This window comes from Drosophila suzukii, unplaced genomic scaffold (assembly GCF_043229965.1).
Source record: "Drosophila suzukii unplaced genomic scaffold, CBGP_Dsuzu_IsoJpt1.0 scf_7, whole genome shotgun sequence".
Taxonomy (NCBI): Eukaryota; Metazoa; Arthropoda; class Insecta; order Diptera; family Drosophilidae; genus Drosophila; species Drosophila suzukii.
Window position 1 is genome coordinate 2,839,253 of NW_027255939.1, and position 13,292 is coordinate 2,852,544.

The window sequence follows — 13,292 nt, forward strand, 5'->3', positions numbered from 1 at the left end:
AATTTTGCATTTAATATTTTTCGATTCGGCCCCAAAAAGCCGAGAAAAACAAAAAATAAAAATTGGCCCCGTGTTCCAGATTCCACCGTTCCGCCAGCGCCGCTGAGTCACCGACGCTAATTTGACGGACATGTCAAGGGCCGCAATCGATATGTTTTCAAAGTGTCGAAAATAAAACTTTCACTGCCACAAACTGGAACCGAAACGTTACTGTTTATACGTATCAGTTTCGCGTAACTTTCGTTGGCGCTATCGCTTACGAGGATTTCGGCCACTGGGTGTTTCCGAACCTTTTCTTATGGGCATATGTCATGTCACAGTGGCTTAAATTGGCTGGAATTTTTCCGGGGAGTTTTTAAATTAAATTCATATAAATACATTTGATTTTATTGTCAAAAGGCTCTTATACATTATTAAGAATTTATTATTATTAAATTGATGTAGAAAATCTGTAGAAAACAGATCAATCCGCAGAGCCTTCAGGAAGTGGAACACAGATATTAATCCTTAATATCTCCTTGGATTGTCTTGATTCCTCGTTTTGTATATTTCCAGTAGAAACAAATAAAGAAAACACTTTGTTGCGGATATTTTAATTTATAGCAGACAAACGTGTTTATTGTTCAAGGAACTAAGTAGAAAAAAAACGAAAAGTATAAAGGAAATAGTAAGGCCGTATAATCCAGAAATGCCAAAAAGTATCGATATCCGATATATATATATACGGTTTTTACCTTTAATGATGTGATGTTTCCACAATTGATATTGGTATAACTAATTTTGTTTAATTTTTAGAACCAATTTATCGTGTTAACCAAAATAGTCATTGGGTGGTCAGACCCTCAATCCCCCTGACTACACCCGTATCATGGTCAAGGATGAGATTTCCATTCATTCAAGCGTTGTGTAAATTTAAGATGGACTTTTGTAGGCCAAAAGTGACGCAACCATAAGTTTTCTTTTTAAGCAGCAATTTTGAAAGGTGCCTGCTCCTTTAAATGGTCTTTTCTTATTTTTTTTCTTGTTTCAGGTCTTGTCAAGAAGGACATAAGCTGGAGGCTGGTCATATCCTTTAAAAAGAGCGAAGCAATATTTCTTCTTAAAGCCTAGTACTCAGATCGGCTAAGAGTTTTACCAGTCGAAAAATCTTATTCTTTGTAGTGTGACCGAAGTTTTCAAAGTTCACCCGCAATGCATGTAGCATGGTCTTACTGTCAAGCAGTTGGGTTTGAAATTTAAATTTAAAAAGGAGGAGTCTGCTGGTACACAATTAAATTAAAATAAAAATAAATGGAATGTTCAACGAATGTTTTTATTTATGTAAATTAGTAGTTTAAAGCTTCCTTTTCCCACGGATGCTTCGGCATCTTTCCCGCTCCACCGCAGTCCAGCTCCGAGTCTCAATGGGCATATTGGACCTTGAGGAAGTGGGAGCCGGATTAGGAACGGGGTTGATCCCATGATGCTGCAGGAAGTCGCCCAGCATCCTGGCAGTGGCTGGCTATGGCTTCTCCAACTGTTCCTTAGCGGGCGCCCTATTTTCCTCCTCGCTATAGAAGCGAGTCCTAATGGAGAGGTCGTCGGAGATCGTATTACTGGTGGTTCTGCTAAAAAGATACTTCTATTGGTACAACGCGACCAAATTCTTTGGCCAGATCTTACTTTCTTTGCGAGGACACGCCCGGCAGGATGTCCATGTAGAGATCGAAGTCCCACTCGGCATGTTCCTTCCCACTGGGATTCTCTAGTGGATCTCCTCCAGCACTTCAACTACTCTGCGAATTTGCCCCTTTTGTGGAATTGCTTCCTGTCGGTGAAATCCCGCAATAAAGGGCATAAGCTTGGATTTGGCGTCCTATTTCATCTGCTCTGACCTTCTGGAATCGATTTTGGGGTTTTCCTTCCATTTTTAATTTTTAGTTTCCACATCGCCTTTGCACGAACACCGCCAAAGATAAAATTTCCTATTCTTTGCGCCGCGGCTAACGGCGTTCATCGAAAATTCACTCGCAAAATCTGGTATTTTTTCTGGTATTTCCTTAGCTCATCTGAGTACCGCGCTGAAAAACAGACCCGACGAAAAGCGTTAGCCGCGTATTTGCCTCTCGTTCACTCCTATGGTTAGCTCGCGGTTTTCGTCGATCTGAGTACTAGGCTTAAGGTGGCAGGAAGTACATATCCACAAGTTGTTGCTATTGGAGTCGATAATGGGAGGGACCTTATCGATAGGTTAGGTCGATAGGGCGATAGTTGCAGCAGCGGGATGAATCTGGCGGGCGATCTGGCCATTTGAAGATTAGTCCCGGTTCGCTTTGGGATTACCTTAAATGGACCCTTATATCCAATGACCCAATTTTGAGAGAGGACATGTAATAGGCGGGGGTAGGAACGATGATCAGCAGATGTCAAGATAGTCGCAGCCATATTGTCCAACCAGGCAGATGCAGCTGAAGTGCTAGTATAAATTTTTTTGTGCTTAAAATTAAATAATAGTGAGTGATATTAAAGTTACATGGTAGTTCGTTATTTAATAATAATCATTTATAAAGGTCCCAACACAAATGGGCGCGGAATATTTACGTTGGAGTTCTACTGATATCTGCGCGTCTTCGCCATACCTACCAGCCCGACAGGCGCCAGCGTAAGTGTGCAGGGCAAAGGCTGTCGAGAGCTCGTGGAAGCGCTGGGAGTTACCGTCCGTATTTTTCGGTCGTCCGGACGGCTTCTGGCGAGGATCGATACATCATCGGACGCTTGGAGCTGCCTGTGAGGTAGAAAGGCGTAAGTAGGCCGGTCACGTTCTACCTGTGCCCATACCTGGAACAAACTGCATACTTCGGAGTCGACTTCTGGCGAGCCTTTGGACTAGCTCCAGCCGTCGTGGGGAAGCCGGTGACGAGAGGCGTCAAGGCAGCGGTGGAAATCCATGCCAGCCAGATGGAGCACTATGCCGACCAGGAAGATGAGGACGAGGTAAGGGAGGAACCCGAATCCTGAAGCCTTTCTGCGGCGGAAAAGCTGGCGTTAGGCAAGGTCAAGGAGGAGTTCCTTACCTTTGAAAGGGACGGCCTCGGAGTCACCAGCATGGACAGGGATTCCATTGAGCTGATGGAAGAAGCTCGGCTCTTTAAGGATCGTCCGTATCCGATGTCTATGGCGAAGCAGAAGGTGGTCGAAGATGAAATCGACTAGATTTTGGAGCTGGGTGTCATCGAGGAGAGCAAAAGCCCGTGGAGCAATAGCACAACATTGGTGTCGAAGCCAGGGAAAGACAGGTTCTGCCTGGATGCCCGGAAGTTGAACGCCTTGACTATTAAGGATGCATACCATCTGCCCAGTATTGAAGGGATCCTCTCCAGGATAGATCAGACGCATTACATCTCCAGCGTAGACCTGAAGTTTGCGTTTTGGCAGATTGAACTGGATGAGAGAAGCAAGTAGTATACTGCGTTCACGGTTCTAGGCAGGCCCTTGTACCAGTTTCGAATGATGCCATTCGGGCTGTGCAACGCGGCACAACGCTTGGTGTGGCTCATGGATCGGGTGATACCAGCGGAGCTCAGATCCAACGTCTTCGTCTACTTGGACGACCTGCTAATCCTCGCTCCAGATTTTCAGACGCACTTAAAATATGAAATCGGCCGGACCATAGGGTAAAAGAAGTCGAAGTTTTGCTTCAAGTCGTTGACTTATCTAGGGTTTATAGTCGGAGGTGGACTGCTGCGAATGGATTCTGGACGTGTTTCGGCAATCCAGAAGTTGCCTTACCCGAAATCCATGAAGGAAGTACGAGCCTTCCTCGGCACAGCGGGATGGTATCGACGGTTCGTCAAGAACTTCGCTACGCTAGCCGCACCACTCTCCGAGTCTTTGAAGAAGGGTGGAAACACCAAGTTTTCCTTAAGTCCCAGCGACACGCAGGCAGTGGATGACCTGAAGTTGGCCTTGACGAGCGCGCCGGTCCTGGTTCATGCGGATTTCAAGAAACATTTCTACATCCAGTGCGACGCATCCCACATTGGCGTCGGCGCATTACTGTTTCAGCGGAACCAGGACGGAGACGAGCAGCCTATCGCGTTCTTCTCGGCCAAGATGAACAAACACCACGTTAATTACTCGGTCACGGAAAAGGAGTGTCTGGCGGCCATCCTAGCCATTCGGAAGTTCAGACCGTATGTGGAAGGGATGCCGTTCACATGCATTACTGATCACGCCAGCCTAAAGTGGTTGATGACGATGAAGGATCTGCCCGGACGACGCGCAAGGTGGTCTCTCCAGCTGCAGGACTACGATTTCAGCATTGAATATCGCAAGGGCAGCGATATCAGTCCCGCATCATCGAGGAAGTCCGGATAGATCCAACGGAGTTAGTGCAAGACGTGGAGTCCAACAGGGAGCACTTACCGGACCTCAAGGTGGACGGCGGACTAATCTTCAAGCGCATGAAGAATCCGAAAATGGGCGAGGAATTGGAAAGATCCGAATGGAAGTTGTGGATCCCGCAAAGCCTGACGCACAGCTTGGAGCGTGCTAATTCGGACCCCAAGGCTGGCCATGGTGGGATGACGAAGACCTTGGAGACCCTGCGACGCCAGTTCTATTGGCCAGGGATGACTATCCAAGTACGGGAATACGTCCGGAGTTGCGAGGTATGCAAGGAGTCCAAAGCGCCAAACTTCAGGATGCAGGTCAGAATCGGAAGAAGGGTAGAGACGGAGAGGCCATTCCAGAAACTCTACATTGATTTTCTGGACAAGTATCCGAGGTCCAAGAGTGGACACGCCTGGATATTCATCGTAGTGGACCACTTCTCCAAGTATACCTTCTTTAAGGCGATGAAGGAGGCGACGGCTTCCAACGTAGTAAACTTCGTAGTAAACGAGGTATTATACAAGTTCAGGGTGCCTGAGACGATACATTCGGACAACGGCAAACAGTTCGTATCCAAGGCGTTTGAGGAGATGATCGATGGCTTCGGTATACAGCACATGAGTACTCCCGTATACTCACCACAGAGCAATGCCGCGGAGAGGGTAAACTGGAACGTCTTGGGCGGAATTCGCAGCTTCTTGGACGAAGATCACCGGAATTGGTATGCACATCTGCCGGAGATTGAGTTGGCCATCCGAAACACTGTCCACTCAGCCACAGGGGAAGCGCCGTTCCTTACCGTATTCGGTCATCACATGTTCCTCAACGGTTCCAGCTACAAACTAGCCAGACGACTCAGGTCCCTGGTCGAACATGAAATGGCCGGAATGCAGACCAAGGACAAGCTTCGGGTAATCCACGCCAGGGTGCAGAAGCAACTGGAGGGTGCATACCAGACGAGCCGGCAGCGCTACGATAAGCGAGCCCGTACGCTGCTCGCCAAGCCAGCCCAAGAAGTCTTCCGCCGCAACTTCGTGCTGAGTGATTTCAGCAAATCTTTTAACGCCAAGTTTGCTCGCAAGTTTCTTAAAGCCAGGGTAGTCAAATCCGTCGGCAGCAATGCATACTTGCTGGAGGACCTCCAAGGCTGCAGTCTGGGAGTGTATCACGCCAAAGACATGCGGCTGTGATCTGAAAGAAGGACAAAACAAAGTACAAAACAAAGGACAAAACTTGCCGTCATGCGTGGGCCCGGCGTTAGGCGCCGATCGAACTGCAGGATGGTATCAGTGCCAAGTATCTCCAAAGCTACCAATTATTTCGTCGTTCTGCTGAAACTCCGGGCAGCGCCTCTCGAAATCTTTGGTTGATGTTGCAATTGGAGTCAATAATGGGAGGGACTTTATCGATAGGTTAGGTCGATAGGGCGATAGTTGCAGCAGCGAGATGAATCTGGCTGGCGATCTGGCCGTTTGAAGATTAATCCGTTCCGGTCTACTACGTCCACCTCATCTCGGTGACTTCCAGCCGTCGCATCGCGGCGTTGAGACGTACCGCCATTTTGTATGGCTGCCGAATCTCGGACCGCCCTTGCGCAACTCTCCGCAGCTCGCCAGTTTCCTTCTTGGAAAAGTCTTCAGCCCGGGCTATCATCGCCTTCAGCCCCGGCCCAATAGTGTCTGAAATTTAGGAAAATTTGAATACACGTGTACCTTGATTATATATATTGATATTTACTATCCTGTTTGTGAATTTATACGGAGTTAGACCCGAGAGCCTTATTTGTCCTCGTTGTCTGCCTAGAATCAAAAAGGTCGCGAGCATTAGTTAGATGGTATAGCTTACAGTGCAGTTACGTACCTTTTTGGCCTGTCCCTTCTTTTCCCCTGAAGCTCCTCTGGATTAGGTGACCATACACACGCGCATCGCGTATGTCCCTTTGGCGGCCATGTTTCTATGCGAGCTCTACCAATACATGACTGGTAGAGAATATTTTCCGCGGCGCCAGTACCCTTTGTTCCAGCAAAACCTATTTTCTGCTTTGACCGCGTAAATATTTGAGACGGCGGCCAGGTTTCGGTCTTAAAGGCTGAGGAAGGATAGATCTTTTAAGAGGAGCATGTATATAAATGATTGTCACAATGTGTGAGTAAGCTTTCCCAGTGGGGTAGATGGAACCGTCGTAGTCGCGAGAAGGGGGCTCCTGCCGACAGAGAATGGGTTGTGCCCTGCAGCACCTCGAGGGCATCCATGGTTGTGTGGAAGCGCTTGGCTAGGCCATCGATAGCCACCAAATGTAATCCATTTTTTCGTCTGTGTTTGTAGATACTTGCCTTTCTTTACGTTTTTGTCCTTAGTGATGACCAATAGATTAGTAATGTGAGACCGCGAAGTTATCGATACTTATGTTGCGAGCTTTGGCAATAGGGGTACTCTGCCCTGAGAGAAGACTGAGCTAGAGGCACTGCCACCAAAAACAGCAGTTCGTAACAAAGTACTGCTCCTATTGCTTGGCTCACAATCATTCCAAAGACTTCAGCCGCAGTGGTCATCACTGCCACAAGTGTGGAAAGGGCCACCACATTCTCCTACATGCGGACGAGCGATTTTTGGTTCCATCAAGCTCCTGAGGTGGGGGGATGTAGAATGTTCACGCCAAAAGGGGGTTCAGTTTCTGAAGGCAGTGTCGGCCGGCAATTTTCTCCAGAAGTTTCCTTGTATCTCCTAGCCTTCGGGCCCATGCTAAGCTCCTGCCGATTCGCCCGGCTCTCCCTCGTTGATCCCTCAATGCTCCCTCGACACTTTTAACTCCATTGGGTTTATACAGCGCTGGTCGTCCTCCTCCTAGCAACTTCAAATCTCCCGCGCCGATTCTCCCTCTGTTCCCACTGGGCATCGATAACCCAGCGGGGCTCCCCATGATATCGATACCCATCTGCTACCAATATCGCTGGGGCGGCGTTGCCACTTGCTCGCTGCGATATTCACCATGACCGATGTTTCCATTTTGCGTGTGCCCATTGATCGCACTATTGTCCAGTGCCAAACGACCGCCTATCGAGGCCCCGCCTTCCCTGGCTCATGGTGATTTTGCAACTTTTATGTGTAAGTTTACGAATTTCTTCACTCCTTTCTATCTCATCCTTTCTCTCTCCTTTCATTCTCTCTCGCTTTTCAGTCGTCCTCAGCCGGCTGAACCTGGCTCCACGCTGGGAACACTCGAGAGCGGGTGCGGAGAGGACTTCGCATTTGCTTCGCAGCAAGCAAGTATTGTGGTATTTTTTTGTCTGCTTCCTGCATTAAACCAATTTGAATTTCAGGTTGCCGGAGCTGCCATGTATGCCCCTCTCTTCTCGCCCGTGTTTCAGCCGCATTATGCCGGTTTCAAACTTGGTTTCATTTTCTTATCTTTTTTTTAAACTTTATTTTTGTTTGCTCTAACCTGACTCGGAACGCGCGCCCATCTCTCTATAAGCGCTCGCTGCGCCTGCCGCCCAGGATGCGGGCCTCTCTCACCGCCGGTGCCTCCGCGATCCCCTCGGGCCACTCGTGCTCCTCGATCTCGCGCCACCGCTGGCCCTCCGGCGCCGACACCGTCTGCGACAACTTCGGGAGTGCCATCACCTCGGACACTTCGGGCGCAGAGTGCTGCCGCTTGAGCGGAGGTCGGCCACCTTCCACGGGTTCAGGCCACTCCCAGAGCCCCCGTTCCAGCGGCTCGTCTGGCGCTGGCGTCGCCGGCCCGGTGCTTGGCGTCGTCGGTCCGGTGCTCGGTGTCGGTTGGGCCCACTGCTCCGGTCTGCCGCGGGTCCTGGGGTCCAGCGGGCTCACCCGGGGACCTCTCTCCTCCCAGATTCGCGGCTCCTCCTCCGCCGCCGTCTCCTCCGCTGGTCCCTGGCTCATGCCGCTACCTCAGCCCTTCGGCCACGAACGTACGGGTACTGTGGATCACGTGGGCCGCCGTGCTGTTGCTGCGGCGGATCGGATCGTTGCTGGGGTTGTTGCTGCGGTTGTGGTTGCTCGAATATCGGCGTGGGTTGTCGTGCTGGCGTCCACTGCGGTGATACCTCATATCGTGGCGACTCGACGTCGCTGTCGGAGCTGATGACCGGCTAGGGCACGCCCCGCCCGGATATCCGCCGCGAGGTTCGTGTAGGCCGGGCGGTCGACCATCCTTGCCCCGGGCTGGATGGCACATACCGTAGCCCATGGTTCCTCTGCCACCTGCGTCAGCATTTTCCCAGCAGCCTGCATCTGACTTGGCTTGAGTCTCATGCATGTCTCGCATCCTCGCAGGTGGGCTCGGGCGTCTCTGTGCATTCCTGGCCAGTAATACCGGGCTGCCAGACGTCTTTTGGCTTCCTACTTGGCCAGCCGCCGGTGAGTTGTGGTTCTCCTTCAGCACCGTTTCCCGAAGAGCTTTCGGGACGCACATCTTCCATGTTGCAACATCCCGGCTGCCCGCTCTATAAGGTATATTCCTGTACAGGACGTCAGCGGCTGGGTCCGTATCTTTCCGCGCTTTTCCTGAGTCCAGCTGCATGCTGCAGAAGCTTCCTCCGCCGATGTCTCATTGATCACTCGAAGCATTTCTGATAGTGGGAGTCATGCTGGACACCCGCCTCTCCTACCGCGAACACCTAGAGTTCGTAAACCAGAAGGCAAGCGAGACCACAGGATCGCTCTGCAGGATCCTGCTGAATACCAGGGGACCGAAGCAGGACAGACGTAGGCTCCTCGCGACTGTTGTCAAGTCTCAGTTGCTGTACGCTGCTCCAGTGTGGGCTGAGGCCACTGCTGTGAGCAGCTACATGCGAGGTGTTAACTCGACTTACCGCCTCGTCTTTTTACCTCACGCAGGCGCTGAGTGGACACGGCTGCTTCCGAAGCTTCTTTAAGCGCTTCGGACACGACACGGAGGACGGTTGCCCAGAGTGCGGCAGTGGTATTGCCGAGGACGCTCAGTATGTGCTTTTTGAATGTCGCCGCTTTAGCTATGACCGCCAAATACTTATGGAGACCACCGGGGCAAGAGTTCGGCCAGAAACTTTTGCGCCCCTCATGTTGCTGAAGGAGGTGAATTGGGAAGCGACGGCAGCCTACGCAGCGAGCGTACTGCGAACGCTGCGTCGCACCGACAACGAGAGGAGAGAAGCTAGCGCCTACCATTGCGTGAAGCAATACCTTGCGGTGATACCGCGCAACCACGGCCCCCTACTCCTGTTCTTGTACATACTTTTACTTTGTATATAATTGTAGGGAATAAATGAATATAAAAAAAACCCCGGGCTGGACTAAGGTGTCATTCGAACCGTGCCGAGAGTCAATCTGGCTGGGAGCCCGAGTTATCAAAAAACTCAGTCTCAAACGTTGAACTCAGACAAGTGGCGACCGCCTGTTCTAAGTCAGCCTTACCCGAGTACAGCGGATCTCTGCCCGGGTGGACCTGTCCCTTCTCCGCAGCTCGTGGGAACTAACATGGAGAATCTAACTAATAGCAACAATATAACAGAAAACAACAACAAAAAAGAGCCCGACACTCTCAGAAAGTCGGAAGTCGTAACCAACGACGATAAGAAGAGCAAGATCACGGCTCCGATTACCCTAGTCCCTGTGACGTCTACCCCTGCCAAGGCCAGCCAGACAGGACCTCGCAAGAAAGCTTTTCGGATCCTCAAACGGCTGACCACCAACCCGATACGAGAGGATCAAGCGTCAAAATTGGATTACCTAAAAATCCAAGAGGACATAGCCTGGGCAAAGGCGGTAATCCCATACTTTGACATCGCTATGACCACCAGCAACAGCAACAAGCGAGAAAGGTCGATGGAGACAGCTCAACCAGTAACCAACCGCGGCACATGGTCGAGATCCTTTGCTGAGGTAGTAAAGGATCGGAAGATCATTGGAGTCATCGACCAGAGCGATGAAGGCGGAAGGATCCCAAGGAACCAATGGGGTCTGGTTAGACGGGCCCTTGCGTAAGTGGCCTTAAAAGTGCTGGACGAGAACCCAGGTCCGCCACCCGATTGCACAGATGCAGGGTGGTACCAGGGCAACGTTAAGTTGATCGCCTGTGAAGACGAGAGGTCGGCAGCACTTTATAAGGCTGCCATTAACAAGGTCGGCGGGGTCTACCCCGGGGCCAAGCTGGCAGTTTGCGAGGCCGCAGACATCCCGTCTCGACCGAGAGCGAGGGTGTGGCTGCCGTCGGAACCCTCGGAACCAGAGGCTTTACTCAGCCTGCTAACCAGGTTCAATCCAAAACTTCCAACAGATGGTTGGAAGGTGGTCAAGGTTGGGAAAAACCGAGCGCGTCACCATGAACGTGGTTATCCTCCTGAACCAAGCCTGCTGGGAACCCCTCGCAGCCCAACAAAACCATGTGAACTACGGGTTCGATAAGGTGCAGCTGCGCATCTATGACACGGATAAGCTAGCGGCAGACAACCTGGCTGCCTGTGCGACGTACGAACCCCCGAGCGACGACGAATTGGAGCATGAGGAGGCCACCCTCACCGGCTACGTGTCAACCGACTCGGAGCTGACAGAGAGCCTCAAGCAGCTGTGCACTCACGACACAACCCCACCAGGGCGTACTGTCCTCCAGGACATAGCGGAGGAAGCGGAGGGTACCCAACCCGACCACGGTCCCAAAGAAGGTGCAGTTTCTGCAGATTAACCTGCACCATAGCAAGGCAGCATCCGCTGCCCTCCTCACCCGCCTGGCAACAGGCAACATAGACGTAGTCCTCATTCAAGAGCCATGGATTGTTGGTAACAACATTTGTGGCTTATCAACCTCCCTATACAAGCTATTTTACACCAAGGACAAGGGTAAAACCAGAACCTGCATTCTTACAAAGACACACTTTAACACATTTCTTATTCCACAGTTTAGCGATGGCGACCTCACCACGGTCAGAATGGAGCTAAATGAAAACACACATCACACCATAGCATCATTCTATCTGGCTCACGACTACGAAGGGCCATTACCAATGTCTTCCCGCCGAGAACATTACTAATCTTAGATTAACCAACTGGGGATACTACAACAATCTCCTCAACAGGAACCTACACGCTCCACCGACGCACGTACGAAACGGTCAAGAATTACATAACCTAGTTAACACCTTTACTGATATCTGCGGTGAGGCCCTAAAAAGGGCTTGCCCAAGCAGAACAGTCAAAGCAAAGCACAAACCCCCATGGTGGAACACAACCCTGGCGAACCTCAAAAGAGAGTGTAGAACTTACTTTAATAGAGCTAAATACAACAACAGTGAATCTCCCTGGAATTTTTAAAAAGGAAATTAGAATATTAAAAAGAAGAGCTGTTACGTACGCCCTCCACATAGAAAGATTCAGATAGAGAAACAACGACGAATCTTTAGCCAGGGGGAGGGGTGCATGTGACTAACCAGACTCTTACTGGTAAAGGCAGAAGAAAAAGCAATTCGGCAAATCTCGGGTGTCGCGTGGCCAGAACAACGGCCACTATCGACCTATTGGTAACCATACTCCGGTAGCTGGCAAAGGGCAACATCCGGCCGTTGACTCCCAAGATAGCAGATATCAAGAAACAGTAATTCTAGGTGGGAACACCTAGTTTATCCGATCCATACCCGCAGCCAAGTAAAAGCTCTAGTCTGGTATAAAAGACCTTAGACAAATAGAGATAGGGAGAGAATCCATTTTGGGTGTCTTGCTGACGGAAGCCGGCAAGCTTCGAGGGAAGGCGACTTTCCCTGGGTCAGTCGTCCATGGAGTCTTCTGCCACCAGGACCAGCCACCATATCCAACAGTCCTTGAGGAGAACACAATTGCAGCTCGAAATATTCTTGTGTCGAACCAGCGCCGCTATTGTCATCAAAGAACGTGGAGAAAATCAACAATAAGGACGACATACGACATACTGCGATGTTTGTGAACGCAGTATCCGTGATCTCCATGCTCCTGAAATTTTTTCAGCTGTAGGAACCATCCGTTCAGAGCGTAGCGACCAATAGGATGCGTCGGAGAAAGTAGTGATGCAATATAAACGTGTCAACCGAGCCAACCAAAGCTAAAGTGAACTCATGCATAACCAAGGACCAATGTCCTTAAATAATACAATTGGATAACAAGTGAAAATCAAGCATTCAAACATGCATTGAAATATATTTAAACCAACCGAATAAATAGACAAAGTGCGAATCATGATAAACAATTAGAGAGGACGAATCTCTCCATCAGCCGTTGAAGAAGTCGCATGCCTCTGGCATAATATATATATTTTTTGTGTTTAAGTGAATTGGTATACTTAAGAACAGCCATATTTTGGTGCACGTATATTTATATATATATATATATCCAATATAATATTTTCCCAAAGCCTAGGATCCGGAGCGTCGAGATCTCATCGTCCAGGATTTAAAGAGGGGGTAAGTTTGTCGGGACACGGTTCCTTTCTTATAAACATACATATATAAATATTCGTGCAGTATCCTACAGTTTTATAGACTACTATAAACTTTTTCAGCGGCGAGTATCAACCTTGTAGTTATATGATAATTGCAAGAGCCCTCTGAGCGACGTCGTGAATAGTCAGTATTTTGCTGGTGTGTGCACCTTCACAGGTGGTAAAGTCGATACTCTCCGCTAATACAATAATTGTCAATTAATTTAATCCCTATATGAATTAGCCAATATTATGTTATTCAATCCCGGCACACGCCGACATAAATAGGTTAGGTTTGGTTAGGTTTGGGCGGCTGTCGGACTATAGTCCGACACACTTAGACCTCAATGGGTCCGTTGTGATAACGCATGATCTCGTTTCTTCCTTCTCTAGGGTCCCGTTTCTAGTAGTTTCAGCTTGTGTTAAGCTGATCAGCATGTCTTCCACCCGGAAGATTTAATAAAGGCACTTATGCTTT

At 49.6% G+C, this 13,292-nt stretch overlaps 1 protein-coding gene across 6 annotated transcripts; it reads right to left on the bottom strand.

Moving 5' to 3' along the window:
• Positions 1-1,287: 1,287 nt before the first annotated feature.
• Positions 1,288-10,045, bottom strand: LOC118878603 (uncharacterized). 6 transcript variants are annotated; one of them, XM_070999342.1, is made up of 6 exons: positions 6,232-10,045; positions 6,109-6,170; positions 3,054-6,050; positions 2,818-3,004; positions 1,663-2,764; positions 1,288-1,607 (listed from the first exon to the last, which is right to left on the bottom strand). In XM_070999342.1, the coding sequence occupies exon 1, from the start codon at positions 8,912-8,914 to the stop codon at positions 8,279-8,281; it is 636 nt and encodes a 211-aa protein (XP_070855443.1). In that variant the 5' UTR covers positions 8,915-10,045; the 3' UTR covers positions 1,288-1,607; positions 1,663-2,764; positions 2,818-3,004; positions 3,054-6,050; positions 6,109-6,170; positions 6,232-8,278. The 6 variants fall into 5 exon arrangements, with proteins under 6 accessions (XP_070855443.1, XP_070855442.1, XP_070855445.1 ...); XM_070999341.1 differs by having other exon boundaries at positions 1,663-2,475; positions 2,623-2,764; positions 2,818-6,050; XM_070999344.1 differs by having other exon boundaries at positions 1,663-1,807; positions 1,875-2,764; positions 2,818-6,050.
• Positions 10,046-13,292: the final 3,247 nt, after the last annotated feature.

Coding starts and splice junctions, on each gene's coding strand:
- LOC118878603 (XM_070999342.1), bottom strand. CDS start 8,914: ATGCAGCTGGACTCAGGAAAAGCGCGGAAAGATACGGACCCAGCCGCT.